The following is a 17059-nucleotide window of genomic DNA, read 5'->3' as shown; positions in this document are numbered from 1 at the left end:
GTGCAGCTTTACTTTCACCAGGAAACATAACCCTTGAGTTGTACACCTTTTAAGTCCATTAAACTTTCCTTTTCCTTTTCCATGGTGGAATGTTCATGGAATACATTTATGGTGTAAAAAGATGAATTTGATCCCTAAAAGACCAAAGTAAAGCCCTAAAGCCTGTGCTCCTTAGCCTGCTCTTGCATTAATCATTAAGGCTTTTAATGAAGTATTTTAAGGTTAAGTTGAGTACCCTGTCCTTAATCTTGCAGATTAAGGGACAATTGAGACACTACATTCAAATATTTAATATTTATGAGTTAATATTCAGTTGTATGTGTGTAGATAAAAAATGACATGCAGAAATTAGGCCTTTTGAAGTTTGTCTGCCAGATAGATAATAATAATAATAATAATAATAATAACAATAATAATAATAATAATAATAATAATAAGTTATACTTTATTAATCCTGCAAGGGAAATTACATTGTATATGTGAGATAGATAGATAGATAGATAGATAGATAGATAGATAGATAGATAGATAGATAGATAGATAGATAGATAGATAGATAGATAGATAGATAGATGGACTTTATTAATCCGAAATTGGGAAATCTTTTACAAGCAGCAAGTAGCAAGTTACTAAGGACATACACACATACTCACTCACACACAAACCAAAAATACAAGAAATATACTAGAAATAATAAATAAGATAAGAAAAAAATAAGATGAAATAAAATAGTAGTAATTGGGTTTTTCACGATCTATTGTATTTATCTTTATACTGTCTTTAATTCAGCTCTAATTCTGCTAAATCATGTTCAATAAAGGTATGAGGACATGTTTAGTAAATGTATGTTTCAATTCTTCGTCAAACAATAATATAACAAAAACTTGGCACAATATTTTCTGCACAAAACTGAGTTGCACTTCACGAAAAATGGAGAGATAACGGTTCTTTTTTACTTGGTGTCAAAACCTCGAAAAGCTGTGAAATTCAGAGGGTTAAACTTCTCTTTGTTGCTTCTCACAGCCCGGTACCATCTATAAACTGGAGGAAAGTGGACGGTGTGCCCTTCCCCAGGAAAGTGGATATGAGGAAAGCCAGTGGCGTCTTGGAAATCCCATATTTCCAGCAGGAGGATGCGGGCACGTACGAGTGTGTGGCGGAGAACTCCAGGGGACTGAATACAGTGAAAGGGAAGCTCTCTTTCTACGGTAGGTGATCCTTACATGCATGAATATTTGACCAGCGTGCACCACATCTGTCAGACCTGCTCAGACTGAAAGGCAGCAAAAGCAGACACAACTGGTGTTCCAAAGCAGTCTGTGGCGATCAGCAGAGGAGGCTTGTGTGGCGCATATGAGGAGGGAGGCTCGTTTTAACAGCACATCAAAATGATTAAAGGCTGTCAGCCATGATGCCTCTAATATTTTGATCCAGATTAAAGGAGTGATGCGGATGAGGCTGAGCCCTTGGATACGACCTTGTTGGTGAGCCTTGTATTGGGTTCTACCAGATGGCATCATGATTGACATCCAACTTGACTGGAGATCAGAGCCGTTAAATGTACTATACATAGGCCAGTTGCACATACGTCAGGGACATAATCTGCTCAGCAGCATCTGGATCGACAGGAAGGAGGGTTAGTAGTGTCCCTTATTGTTGCTGATTGTCCCATAGTTGGAGTCACACTAGTTTCGCTTTGCCAGACCTTCCTCCACAGCGCTGCCAATCTTTCTACCAATACTGTAAGGGACTGTTTGTTTTTTATTTAAGGGGCTACCGGAGGAGTTTTGGGATCTTTAGTCAAAACAAACTTGCCCCTCCCTTCGCCAGCAATACATTTTCCTATGACCCTCCAAAATGTTTGGGAAAAGAGGCATGACCCTCCCCAACAATTTATTGATGCCTTCTGTTCTGCGATAGCCTACTGCGCTCCAGTCGCAACGTTACACCAGAAACCTCAACAAAACACATGCATAGTAGCCTAGCTCAAAACCAAACTGTACCGTCACAGTACTGACATGCTCAGGAGCAGGTTAATGTTGGAGAATAGAGATCAACCGGTGTAAAAGCACCGCCTACACGAGTATTGCCGTTAGCAATACTCGATTGATAACAGCGACACCGTTCTTAGAAGATCTGGTGGAGCTCGGTGCGCGGAGAGAGAGAGGGATGCGCTCATAAAAGTTTAAACATTTAGAGACCGACAACCCCGTTAACATTCCTTGATGGGTATTTTTATGAAAGATTTTAAGCGGAGGGAATTACGTATCTTGGCTATTTGTCGGCTTCTTGAGCCGTGTGTTGCCAATGCCACACATCGGTTTGAATTCTGTTTTTAGATTTTTTATTTGCTGTCACGATCACCTACCACTGCCAGGGTTGCAACTGAAATAATAGGCTAAAGCAACGACAGTTTATGGAAAGCACAAGTGTAGTTATGGTCCGATGATATTGATTAGCGTTGTGATTTACGCATTTACAGCGTCGGCTATTTTTTACCAGCTTTCCTTCCTGTTTTAGGAAGCAGCGACTGTATTGCATTTTGCCTGTAAAACCATGTCTGTGTTCTTCATATTTATGTAGAATTATAGTTTTCTCTTCTTAGTAAAATATGCGGCTCTGGTAGATGTTTGTGATTGGTCGTGCTGTGCAAACACCGCCTCTTTTATGTGAAGGTGCGTGTCGCTGGATTGGGAAACCCTGGGTTGATTTGAACTAGTTGTTAACCACCGTCGTGACACAGCTTATGAGGGACCACGGTTGTAAGGTTAGGTGAAGCCGGGTAACTGAAATAAATCCAGGGCATGTTGATCTTGATTCGTAGTATGGTGCGATTTGTGTTGGGTATTTTCCTACGGTGGTACATTCCATAAATACCGAACGGTCCCTTACTTAAAATTGTATTAGACTAGCATTCATATATAAATTATGAAACAAAAGGAACAAGAGGAAAAGTAAAAGTATAGATAATAAATCCCTACAGTAGATTGATACCAGTATGTCTTTTGGATTATGAAGCTACAGCCAGCAGCACGTTAGCATAAAGACTAGAAACAGGGGGAAACAGCTAGCCTGGCTCTGTCTGATGGTAACAAATTCTGCCTACCAGCACCCCTAAAGCTCACTAATGAAGTTGGTGTATATTGTTTGTGAAATCCGTACAAGAAAGTGTAAAAACGACAGTGACTCTCACCACGAGGTTGACAGGCAACCAATGGAGACTCCAGGAAGTCACTGCGCCCGGCAGAAAGAAATCATCCGGCACATAGTCTCGCTTTGCCAGACCCTCCTCCACCGTGGCGCTGCGGAGGAGGGTCTGGCTAGTTCACACAGCATTCCAGGATGGGGGAAAAACATGCTCTGGTTTATTGGCATTTCTTTAAACCATTTACAAATGTCATGGGCAGTGCTAGGCACCGGGAAAAGCCACGGTGCTGCTGCGAAATAGCCACGGGAAGGAACTTGTTTTGGTGGAACACGTGTACGTTCAAAGGTTGTTTTAGTCGTGCAACAGAAAACTCAGATTGGACAGATAGTCTAGCTAGCTGTCTGGATTTACCCTGCAGAGATCTGAGGAGCAGTTAACCATAGTCCTCAGAAATCCACCGGAGTTTAAAACGCCAACACAAAGAATGCTGAAAGGTAACGGACATCCGGCTGAAAAGAGGGAAATCCGGCGGAGTTTCCGGCGGCAACGGAGTAATCACGGAAGTGGAACGTCGTCGATATAGACTAGTGTCACACCTACTGATACTAGAAGTTGTGATATCTACAGTACTGCCACGAAAAATCCACCATCCGAAAAAATAATACGCTCTTTCAAAATTCTGAGAAAACTTTCTGATTGCAAAGCTTATCTTCATTTGACAGTAATGATTTCTTTTCTAAATTGGGCATTTTATAAACAATCTGTTAGATGCAGCTATATTTAATAAGTAGTCTGGATCGCAATAATCAAAATCTGGCCAGTGCAACCCCCCCCCCAAATATCTAATAATAATTTATTTTACATAATTAAAGGCATTATCACCATGAATTCATGCAGAAAAGGCACACATTGTTGAGTGCAGGAAAGAAAGTGTTTGATATGCTCAAATATTAAAATTTTGCTCAAATGTGGAGATCTCCCCCCCCCAGTGTTGAACCCAAAGTTGTGAGAGGACGAAGTATATATTATATGTGTGAATCCTATCTGTCCATCCATACTGTATAAGTAATCAAAGTTAACCTCAAACCTCCCTGACCATACACGTTTAAAACAGCTATAAACTATAGATGTTTCCATAATCATGAATGACATGGTCGTGAATAAATGGATAAAACAATGCCATTATGTTTATATGTTGATAATATTGTGACCAGGCTAGACTAAACTGTTCGGTTCTGTTTGCCAGAGAGTTAATTTGCTCTTTGAACAGTCTATGGATTTTCCTCCCACCTCGACCGCTCTCTGTTTTCTTCCTTCTGATTTTCTCCCCTTCAAGTCATGCTGTGTCAGCTGTCAACAATACCTCATTTTGGGCATTAAACAATTTGCCATGATTTACAACAGTCCTGAAAGCTCTTCGCCTCATTCACTATAACAGCCCAGGAGCATGCTGTGATCCACCAAGGCTTGATTTGTCATTCATTTGAGCTGTGGCTCATTTTTGATGTGTTTTGTCAGTGTGTCTGTCTCTCTCTCGCTCTCTCTCTCTCTCTCTCTCTTTCCTTCTCTCTCTCCTCGTGTCTGCAGCCAGGTGATAAAAATCACTAATCTTATTTTGAACTCCCTTTAAATGAAGCCTTTGAGACATTCGTCAGCAGTGTAAGCCAATGGCGGAATCGATAAGGGCATCTCTTGTGCATCCAAGCAACTACAGTGGAAAGAGAGCTGAGCTTTGTGTTAGACAGGAAGAAATGAAGGTGTTACTTATCGGTGGCACTATGGTCACTTTAAAACATTCTCACACTTACAGTGCTCAGCATAAGTTAATACATCCATGCTAAAGTTGACTAAAAAGAGGAATAAAAAATCATCTTTTGGAAATTGATCTTAATGCCTTAATTAAAAAAATGAGGAAAGATCCAACCTTTAAGGACACCAATTTTCTTTGTGAATGAATAATGTATGTTAAATGAATAAATGTTCTTCCTTAAAATACAGGGGGCATAAGTCAGTACACCCCTATGTTAAATTCCCATAGAGGCAGGCAGACTTTTATTTTTAAAGGCCAGTTATTTCATGGATCCAGGATACTGTGCATCCTGATAAAGTTCCCTTGGCCTTTGGAATTAAAATAGCCCCCCCCACATCATCACATCCCCTTCACCATACCTAGAGATTGGCATGGGGTACTTTCCATAAAATCATCTCTCAATGCAAATCAAACCAGCTATTAGGCTAACTGAAATAAAACCATGTCAATCTCTAGGTATGGTGAAGGGGATGTGATGATGTGGGGGGGGCTATTTTACTTCCAAAGGCCAAGGGAACTTTATCAGGATGCATAGTATCCTGGATCCATGAAATAACTGGCCTTTAAAAATAAACATCTGCCTGCCTCTATGGGAATTTAACATAGGGGTGTACTGACTTATGCCCCCTGTATTTTAAGGAAGAACATTTATTTATTTATTATTTTATTTATTTATATTATTCACGATACATTATTCATTCACAAAAATAATTGGTGTCCTTATTGAATGTTTTTTTCCTAATTTTTTTAAATTAAGGCATTAAGATCAATAAAAGATGATTTTGTATTCCTCTTTTTAGTCAACTTTAGCAACTTTAGGTGTATTCACTTATGCTGAGCACTGTATGTACAATTAAGCCCCACTAATGCAGTAGGGATAATGTGTTTCTTTTGATTGTTCTGGATATCAATAAGCTATATTTCAAATGTATTAAATTCACTTAAAGGTTGTTGTTGTTGTTTTTAAAGGTTTAGATCTTTCTGTCACTTTATCTGGTCTTGACTGAAACTGCAACAGGAAATTCATTAACAGCATGAGCTGGAGGTGAATTTGAATCATTATATTCTTATGCAAAAGAAGTTAGTTTGGGTGCATTTGGCCACCGTTATTCTTCACAATTGTGTTCCGTATTGGATTCAGTTTTTTACTGCTACTCATGCCAAAGAAAATGGGTTTTGTTAAAGTCTATCTCTGAAAGAAAAACTTGGAAAAGAAATAAGTGTTTGCTCCCATGTTGATATTACTCAGAGGGAAAGTAAATGCGAAGCTGTGACAGGTCAGTTTCCCCCGTTGTATTCACATCTGTTTCTGCAGACTTGCCACTGCATTATCTCATAGTGATTTCACTGATAAGGCAAATTCCCATTTTTCCTCTTCTTCTTCAACCACTTGACGTTTGTTCTGATTGTATGCATGCTTTGGCCCAGTGCAGAGATGGGCTGCCTGCTTTCATTTGGTAAGCGTTGACTGAGAGTCGATACGTTCGCAGCGGGTGAGGATAGAGTGAAGGACCCTATCACAGAGAAGAAGAAAAAAAAGACTATGATAGAGGATTGCGGAAGCATAAATGGATGTGATGGTAAATAAGTGGGGATGGTGGAGTCTTATGGAGTAACTTTCTACCATCTATCCCTGTGGGCTCTTTTCTAAACACACATAAAGGCCTCAAAGACTCCTTCAGACTTACAGACTGGTAATAAAGCAGAAATTGATAAAAAAAAATATCAATGTGAATAAATTGATTTATTATTTTGCATCAATTCAGTAAGGTAAACCAACTACAACAAAGAAAAGGTTGACATAGATATTACATATACTTTAAGAGTACATGTCACTTTTCTGTAGCAGAATAAATTGGAAACGTCGGAAATTGCAATTATTTTTACTGTTGCCACAGACGCCAACAGCACAGCCTCCAAACAAGTTAAATGTTAATGACCCCGGCCAACCTTGTGCCGCAGCCGTGCCTGCCAAGGGGATCTTAAAGGCTTATAGTACGGCACATGATCCACAAATACAAAAAAAACAAATCTGATACTGGAAGGACTTTGATGTTGAATCTGTGCAGGCCATAAATACACACAACGCACAAATACCCCCCTCTGGTCTCTAAATCCACCTCTTTTTATCTGTCTCTTTGCTCTGTGTTTGTGAACACCCACACTTACACATCGACTACATGCCGAAGTTGTAATGCACAGAGATAGTGCGAGGATACATTTGCAGTTATTGAATTTCTCGCTGTGTTATTCTGCTCAACACAAAGGCAAAATACTGTATAGCAGAAGCCAATTAGAGCAGGATTTGTACTGTTTCTGAAAGTCTCCACAAAGGTCAGTCCTTGAGAGTGGCATTAGGTGAGATCATGCGAAATGGAAATGTGCGGTCAGCCATTACTCTCGTCCTGCCACTGGCCTTGTGTGATATAAGATGAAGGTAGCTTGACCTACACATCATCCCCAATGTACAGCGCATTAAGCAGAGAGAGCTTTACTGATCCAGTTTTATGTACCACTTTTTTTGGCTTGATCATTAACTAACCTTGAGTTACTCGCATGACACAGCAAGAATCAATTCCCCCTGCTGTATAATTATACCATCATTAACTCACATTGTATTGAATGAGTGTTTTTATGGCACCAGTAGCCACCCTCGTGTGTATGGATCTGGTTTTCTTCATTTTTGTTTTTGTAAAAGCGCACTATGTTACTCAAAGAAACCTTAAAAGGAGAACTTCAGTGATAACACAAAAAGCAGTACATGTGGGATTCAAAGTTCCGTCACTAAAATTCAACAAAGAGACTCAAAGCTGTCTTTTAATACACGGAATAACACTAGAAACTATATATATATATATATATATATATATATATATATATATATATATATATATAAAATTATTATCTTTTGATTAACAGAAAATATGTCAAAATCTCCAGTAACATATTAATCTAACGCTAAATAAATTGAATGTCTCAGCGCCGAGGACAATGTCCTTTTCTGCATTGTCTTTCATTGATGGTCAATTCTAGTGTCTTTTTAGGAGAATATTGAAAAAAAAAACTTAGATAAGCATATAAACACAATTCATAAGTCGACAAGTTCAGTTCACTCTCACATTTTTTATGTTTCCAGCCCCTCCTCATCTCATTGAGAAACCCCAAGATGTCCAGAGGCTCATTGATGACTCGTTGGTCTGGGAGTGTAAAGCCACAGGGAAGCCAAAGCCTTCTTACAGGTGGATGAAAAATGGAGAGAACCTGGAGCCTGCAGAGGTGAGATCTGCCAAGCACTAGCGTGCATGTCTTTAGAATTGAAGATAAAGTCCCGCTCCCAAGGTTGGACTTACGACAGCAGCTTTGGCACAGATGCATTCTCTGTGTTGCTGAATGAAGAATTTGAGCAACCACGTACTGTATTTCCAAAAGCTTTATTGTGCCGTTTGTTCAAGCTTTGCTGACTAATTACCATGCATTATTGTCTTCTTCATTACAACACATTGCCTCTTGTGCAGCAATACATTATGTTATTCACTCCTGCAAAACAGCATTTATTTCAAAGGATTTGGACTGTGTCTGCTGTGCTTTGCTATGCTAAGAGACACGCTAAGTATTTCATGCTAGTCTAGAAAGCACAGTGATGTAAGAGCTCTAATCTTCTGTTTATTCTCTCTTTGCCAAGTGCCGTTATTAATCCTGTGCCACATAATATAAAAAAAGTAAGATTCTTTATATAAACACAGTATATATTACTTTTATTCTAGCTGCCTGCCTCCTCAGAATTCCTCAACCCGTAAAACTCAGTAAAAATACTGACGCTTGGTCAGTGGCTCTCAGCGTCAAATACCGATGCAAAAATCACCCTTTAGAGTCTGTATGGAATGCACCGGGCAGAGTAGCTGCTGCAGCGCTGTTAGAAGAGCGACAATTGTATGAAAGACCGAAAATCTGCATAAGGAGGATGGTTGGGGTGGTGGATGGGTCAAACAACACAAGACTTTTACCCAGGACACCGGGGTTTGTGTCCCGTTCTTCAGTCAGTCAGTCAGTCAGTCAGTCAGTCAGTCACTTTATTATTCCAAATGGGAAACTTGATATGCAATCAGGAGTGAAAGATAAAAAAGAAACACATTTAAGCAACATACAAATAGAGGCAACAATACAAGACATGAGTACAATAAAGGTTTCCTGTATGTAATACACACAACACAATATATCATTACTGGAACAATCTCTAAAAACAAAACAAAAAAGTACTACATTACATGTGCAAATTAAGCTGAGTTATTGCACATGGAGCAAAGGAGTTTTTACTCCTATTGGTCTTGAACCGAGGTACTCTAAATCTGCGACCTGAGGGGAGTATTACAAACTCAGAATGAAGGGGGTGGTTTGTGCAGTTTAATATAGACCGCCGAAGTACTTGCTGGTCAAAGATAACCATCAAGGGAGACTGTGGGAAACCTATCACCTTGTCAGCCACCTTTACAATATGACTGAGGTGGTTTTTGTCCCTGATGTTCAGGTTACCGTACCAAGCAATCATGGCAGAAATAAGAACTGATTCAATGAAAGATTTATAAAATAAGGACATCATTTTCCTATCTACATTAACAGTGTTTAACTTCCTAACGAAGTACAAATGTTGCTGTCCCTTCTTACAGACTGCAACACAATTCACATCAAACTTCAGGTTTTTATTGATGACGGTTCTTGTCCCGCGTGTCACTGAAATGTAGATTTTGTATCCCCACCCACGGTTCCCGTTCTTGTGCTTCATGTCAGTTAAACGTACAGTCCGACCCAGAGCATCAAAAAGTAACACCAAACAGCTAGGTGCTAAAGGAAACTTTTGGCGTTAGTAACCAACGACCAAAGGCACCTGACCAAGCGTTGCTTTTTGACGCTCTCGGAGTGAGATTGTGTTGAAATTCCCACAACGATGAGAAATGAGCCTACTGAGGTTCCAACCAGCCTATTTGTACATCTAACTTTAACTCAACTCTGTTGTTGGCGTTTGTAAAAAAAATAAATAAAAAAATCACCATCATATTGGATTATTATATTGGATCCTTTAGCCAGGCTGTTTGGAAAAGATTGATTGGATACTGAGGCACAGCTTGCACCTGATAAATAAACAGGCATTATGTTAATTTGCTTCATTATGCAAAAAAGGCGACAAACACACCAGAGGATATCGATCAGTACTTGAATGTTATACATGTTGTTGGAGTGAACCCAGTCTGTTGTTATATTACTAGAGGCAACACTCTGCACAGCAAAGCCTCTTTCTCATAAAAAACTAATTTGACTTGCTATTAGGGAAGAATAATCAACAATCTGTTTAGCCAATGGCTAACATTTTTATAAAAACCTTTTATAATGTAACACTCTTTTGTTTGTTTGGTAGCCCATCTGTTTAATTTGTGTGGGGGGAAAAATTGACATTTTAGTTTCTCTTATTAGGTAGTTTCTTAAAAAATAGTAAATATTGGTGGCATTCTTGATGGGTGATTTCTCATGCATACTGTATCATCATTTTTTTTTATTTCTTTTGTTAATGTGACCTTATTCTGAACTGAATACATTCAAATGAAAACGCAACTGCCTGAAAAGATATCCTCAAAAATATCTTACTACTAACACACCTCGCCACACTCAGCCATCTGGATTCAAAGCAATGAATGTGTGATTAAAGGTTACAATTGACTGTGTTGATTTTTTTGCTTCAGACGTCCCTCAACATAAATATAATAAATGGAGAAATTCAGAATGCATGGGTGAATGGATTAATCAGCAAAGGTGTTACATTGTTTGAAATGCCACCATTAACCACAGTGGCTTAATGAGTGGAAAAGGGAAATGTCAACGATGTAAGGAGCAGTTAGAAGAGGATGCACCATTTCTTTTTATTTATTACAGTGAATCAATTGAGACCTTTCTGGTTGTATAGTTCACTGGAACTTCTACTGACAGTTTTATAACTTTAAGCAACAGAAATAGAGCAATCAATACGTAACAATAATGAACTTGTGAGCCATATCTTTTCCTTTTGAAAATTGACTATGCAGTACAGTAGATTTCTAGGGATTCACGATATATAGAGCTGATTAAATGTGCATTCAATTATTCAATGTCAGTCATGTAAAATATTTAAGAACCCCAACTATTAATAGTGTTTCACTCTAATGATAGTACCTCTCAGACTGGTTCTACAATCATTGGGCTCCTTGTTGGACAGCCAGTTGACATGCTGCTGTCTTCTACCAGTATGACTATTTCAGATGCAGCTCTTATAGATTAAGAGACTCCTGTTATTTTCCTACGTGATGCTTTGTATTACTGCTCGGTGTCAAAATAGCAATGGTTTATTTCACTCTCTGCTGCTTTATTGACAATGGCCGCAGGATTAAGTGGATGTGTAATTAAAGAGAAACTCCACCGTTTCCACCATTTTCTGCTACTTTATTATACTACTTCACTACAATTCAGAGGCAAATATTATACTTTTTACTCCACTACATTTATTTGAGTTTTTATATTTTTGAACTTGAGTTACAAAATATAATCAACAAATGAATAATGATGTATACTTATGGATAAAGATAATGCACAAGCTATACAAGGCATTGTATAAAGTAGGAAAATAAACCCTACCTTCCAAAGCTGTGACATGAATGTACACATTAATGCATCAATGATTATAATTCAATAATGTAATAATCATTATTCTAATATGGGCCATTCTGAATGATGGGTACTTTTACTTGTAGAATTGTTTTTTACTTTTAAGTTTAAAAAAGAATGCAGGATTTTTACTTGTAGCAGAGCATCTCTACACTGTGTATGGTACTGCTACTTTTACTTCAGTGAAAGATGTGAGTACTTATAACTACTAGTAATTCTAATGAAGTCCACTGCATGCTTTCCTTCTTTTTTTCCCACTTTCCCTGTTAATTCAAGCTCAAATGGAGCAAACCGGCTGACCTTAGAGCTTTTATTCTTGCTATTGCAAAGCCGCTGTTGAGCTTAGTTCCTGTCTACCTGCAGTTCATTCTTACTCAGGCATGCGTAGTAGATTCACCGAATATCTGTGAATAGATAGAATAGCAGATCTCTTTCACAGTGAGCACTGATAATCTTCTTGTAGTCAAATTTTCCTTTTATTGTTTATGAGATCAAACTTGTCGGATCAAAATCCATTTCACTTTGCTTTGCTGTTTGTTTCGTTTTTGTAGAAACAATAGAAAAACGCCACCTTTCCCTTATTCCCACAGTATTGGATTGATATTGTCGTGATTACATAAAATGCAGCTTGTTTAAATTTTACAGCTTTAAAATTACAATCACACTCACAAAGGCTTCCAGTAATTAGTCATTCGGAGAAACTTAACTGTAGACAGCAATCTAAACCATAAAAAGCAATTCCTTCATCCTTCCATTCTTTAACATGTTTTTGCAGCTTTATATCAAATGAGTCAACCCTGTGTTTTTGGCAAATGACATTGCCAATCATTTTCCTTCAGCATAAGGCGTACAGATGGTCCCCCCAGGTCCCTGCATGAAAAACTGCTGATTTGAGAGGAACGTCATGCTTAATTAATAGCAGCCGTAAACGGCAGTGCTTTCCATGCACAGACGGATATACGCCACCATTTGCCTCCCTTGCCGGCAGGGATATTCGCCCCTGCACATCCAGAGCCGCGGAACGTTATGGAAATTCAGGCACAACCTGCTCAAACACAGGATTAGTTTGTGATCTTTCAGTCAGGACAGTCTCTCTTTTCATGTGACAGTACCTTAATCCCCTGCGACTGGAGTTCAGGCCGCTCAGACACCCCTATGGAAATGGGTTGTAATGACATTATGGTTGAGCCCGAGGAAAACACAGGAGATGAAGGGCACGAGGAGGCAGAACCTGACACAGCTGCATAGAGCTGTATGAAAACTGCTCAAGGATTTAATGCTGTAGTGAAAGAGCTGAGTGAGAGCCCAAGATCAGAGAGATAAACTTATATTGAGGATTAAATGTCCAACAGATGCACTGATCCTACTGAGTTTAGTTCATCAGGCCCAGCCGTCCTTAAATATATCTTAATTTGACGGCTCAGTGACGACCAAGATTTTTCCCGCAGGCAGGCAAAAAACAATCCAAACAGATGAAGAGGTGGTAGAGCTTGACCATGTACACAGCACTTAGTATGTATGGAGCATACCTATCAGAAAAGCAATTTTCCCAATGTATTATACCTCAGATGTTACGATATTCCTTCCCCTCTTATCCCCTCCTCCTGCTCAAGGGGAAACAGGCCCTGTGGTGCAGTCTGAGATATAAATAGGGCATGGTTTTATTCACTCTCATAAACATGCAGATTGATTAGGGTCATTTTCTGCTAGCCTGCCTCCATCCACCCAAGCCTTTCCCTCCATTAGTGATGAAAACCTAGATTTATTGCCACGTCTGTCACTTCCAGACCATAATTCACTAGCCCATTGGCTGGCTGTTTTTATGCAGACGAGTGCTGGGAATAAGGCATATTACATAAAGGCATGTGTCCCTATGTCCATAGGAGCGCATACAGGTTGCCAACGGAGCGTTGTCAATCAGTCGTCTGACCCTGTCCGACACAGGAATGTACCAGTGCGTGGCTGGGAATAAGCACGGCGAGGTCTACTCCAACGCAGAGCTCCGAGTTATAGGTAAGGCAATGGCTTAGTGTGTGTGTGTGTGTGTGTGTGTGTGTGTGTGTGTGTGTGTGTGTGCGTGTGTGTGTGTGTGTGTGCGTGCGTTTCATCTTCTTCATCTGCTTAATACCACCGGATGACCTACGGCCTCTCTCTTATTGGCCAATAATTGAAAAGCATTCATTATAAGACGAATGCGTCCGGCTGACAGTGATGTATGCCAGAGCTGCTCTGTTTACCAGCCTCGCCCATCTGCCCTGCCAAGCCTGTCACCCTCAACTCTGGGCAAGCAGTGGCTCTCATTCACTATTCATCCAGATCATGTTGTTGATAGGAATCAGGCTCGAGTGTACTGGTCCAACTCAAGGTGGAGATTCAAAAAAAGAATGTCAGGGACAGTATCTTTTTAAAGCCAGGGAAAGTTATTAAATGGGAATGCTCACTTGGTAAAAAGCTAAAGAATAAGACATCTCTGTCTTTACTGAGGATAATAATGAAGTTGCATTAATCTTTTCATTATAAGCATTACTATTTAGCTTTTTGATTTGCTAATTGATTTGCTAATTATTCAAATTGTGTAATCTAGTGTCTTTGATTATCTACGGCAATAATGCAATGCAAATATGAACTCATTTTACAAAATGGTGAAACAATGATCAGCGATTAATTTTATATCTGATAAATTATCACAGATAATTTAGGAAAGGAGGTGTGAGGCTTCTACAAACACAGGCTTTAATATGCTGCTCTTGTCTCAGCTGTTGCCCCAGATTTCTCTCACAACCAACTGAGGAGCCAGACGCTGGTGAGGGTTGGAGGAGATGTGCTCATTGAGTGCAAGCCCAAGATGTCGCCTTGGGGTGTGATCTCTTGGCGCAAGGGCAGCGAACCACTCCAAGAAAGTAACAGGTAACGCAACATCTATACACATTGTTCTGCTTTTACCCCACTGTGAGGCTTGACTTCTCCTCGCTTGTGTTCTCATTACTTGTAGCCAGGTACGGATCCCTGTTCCCTGTGTTCATATATATTAATACAGACACGTCTTGTGCTAAATCAACACTAGCTCCTTCCAGATGTTGTTCTATCTTTTTCACATTTGAATATGCAACATTCAGTTTAAGTCATCTTCGACATAATGTTGCACACAGCTGGTTGCAATATTGATGAGAGTCCCATATGATTATTTAATTAAATCAGCAATTCGTTCATCACATTTTCACTTCCTCCTTGATTCGAAACCTCCCTTCTCTAAGCATTAAAACATACATCATGAAGGGAAGGTACATTTCCCTAAAAATGATAATCTACTGTTGAGTGAAATATTATGTTTACTACCACAAGATATTTTGTAAAATTATTCAAAGCATTAATGGCAACAGACCTGAGGCAACCTAAAAGCTGGATTTTTTTCTCACTTTATCTGTTTGGCTGTTCAGACAGACAACACAGCAGGGGTGACATTACAAAAAAAACTCAGCCAAAACAAAGCACGGTTGTCCAGCAAACCTGACTCAGCGTCCACTGCAAAGCAATGCAGGATCATCTGGCAAGGTGGTGCATTGGCCAATCAAATACTGTAAGTGCAAGCACACATGCCTGGCAGGTTACTTTAAAGCATTGTGAAATCCTGTCTCATAGTATTATAAACTGTGTGTAAAAGTGATCTGTGCGGTGTTTTGGTGTCCGTTAAGCCTTCAAAGTTGTGGATCTTGTGTTCAAACTGGCCCTCCTGGTTCATTGTCATGATCCGAAACAACACATACCTACCAAAGAAGTCCCTTTGCCTTGTTTAAATTCAGGGCTGTTTTTGGTCTGAAAGCTGGCTTTACTCTGCTGCAAAATAGTTGCGCAAAAGGGGCAATTGCACTAATTGCACCGTCAAAATTGTCCCGTATAGTTTGATGCCTTGGTGGGGCAGCGGTTTATGATTCTGTCCATGTAATTGAAACATCCCCAGGTTTGAGTCTGGCTAAGGACCTTCCCTTCCCTTTCCTGTCACATCCCTACTGTCCCCTATCAAAAAATAAATAGGGCAAAAATTCCCCATGAATACTTAAATCCCATATAGGGATGAATTGACATCTGTACACCAGAATATTACATTTTTAATGCAATCCAAGATTGCCATGTCCATGTATTACTCAGTCAGAGTACACTTAAAGCCTCCAGTCACTGTGGCATGTAGTATTGTTGTATGGAGAGATTTTATATTCCTACTCGTTGGGGGTTACCAAACAGACCGGCTGCAGAGTAAATTCATAGTGCTAATCAGGTACGTTTCACCTCAGTGGGGATATGAAAAAAGGATCCAGAAATCAAATCATTCAACTTCTGACACCAGGTTTCTGTGGAATAGAGGGCAATCTTGGCATCCTGTCATGTTTGACCCCTGAGATATGATATGTGCTGCATGTGACAACTTTAGCCAGTGTTTGTGTGTGTCTCTCTGAATGAAGTGGGAAGTCTGGCCTGGTAGCCTCATTGCAGGCAGGGGTCATCCATTGGGTGTCACCACTCTAGCATGACTCTTCTCTGACAGCAGGGCTGTGTGCACAGTGTCTTGCCAGGCTTTGCATATATACAAAGTGGTGTTATTGCTTGTCAAACAAAGTGGCGCGGAATTTGCATAGTGGTTTCGCTGCTGGTGCCCTTCACTCGCCCTGTGCCACTTCCATCACACATTTCAGCCTCTCAGCACCTGGACCATTTTGATTATGTTGTTTTGCATTCATACTCGGATTGATTTCACATTTGTCTTTGCATTGACGTCCTCTTGAAGTGATAAATGAAATGGCAGTGTCTGTCCCAATGTTAAATAGATGATTTGTGATGCTTTATATTCCTGAAATTCTACCACTGTAGGTACTTGCTGTTAGAATAATTACATTATCAAAGGATAGACGGAACCACTGAAGTTATAATAAAGTTTACTTTACTTGCAAGTAGAATCAGTTTGCAGTACTCACAGCACAAGTACATAAAGTGACTGCCGTAAGCCTCAAACAGTAGCTTATTTATGTGTGAAATACAATCATAACAGAATTTGATGTCGTCAATTGTCTGTCTTGTCAGTTTAGATGTTGTCTCCTCTGTCTGGTCAGACTCGATGGCGTCCCCTTTATCTGGTCAGAGAGACGCATGTTCTGTCCTCGAGCCCTAGTCAAGATAGACAATGACTCCATGTTATCTTGTGGGAACAATAGTGTTATGTTTTTAATAGACAGAGTTTAATAAATGACAAGAGGGAAAATATGTATCATAATTTCCCTGACATATGTCCTCCAGTGCTCTCACTCATGCGTAACTAAATGACCAACTGATGTGATAAAAAAAAGTGTAATTAATTAATTAATTACCCTGAAATAATTAAAATGAGGGAATTCTTTTTGTTGCAGCTGTAACTGTAATGGATT

At 39.6% G+C, this 17059-nt stretch overlaps 1 protein-coding gene across 2 annotated transcripts in view; it reads left to right on the top strand.

The window, feature by feature from the left end:
• cntn4 (contactin 4) overlaps window positions 1-17059 on the top strand; it is a 163069-nt gene that overhangs the window by 102716 nt on the left and 43294 nt on the right. For both annotated transcript variants that reach the window (XM_078247710.1, XM_078247709.1), the window contains exons 8-11: window positions 1024-1208; window positions 8095-8234; window positions 13529-13658; window positions 14402-14552. In XM_078247710.1, the coding sequence (XP_078103836.1) occupies window positions 1024-1208; window positions 8095-8234; window positions 13529-13658; window positions 14402-14552 (606 nt within the window). The remainder of the gene's footprint in view (window positions 1-1023; window positions 1209-8094; window positions 8235-13528; window positions 13659-14401; window positions 14553-17059) is intronic.

This window comes from Sander vitreus, chromosome 4, assembly GCF_031162955.1.
Source record: "Sander vitreus isolate 19-12246 chromosome 4, sanVit1, whole genome shotgun sequence".
Classification (NCBI taxonomy): domain Eukaryota; kingdom Metazoa; phylum Chordata; class Actinopteri; order Perciformes; family Percidae; genus Sander; species Sander vitreus.
The sequence above is the reverse complement of the archived record's forward strand: the minus strand, read 5'-3'. Positions and strand labels throughout refer to the sequence as shown.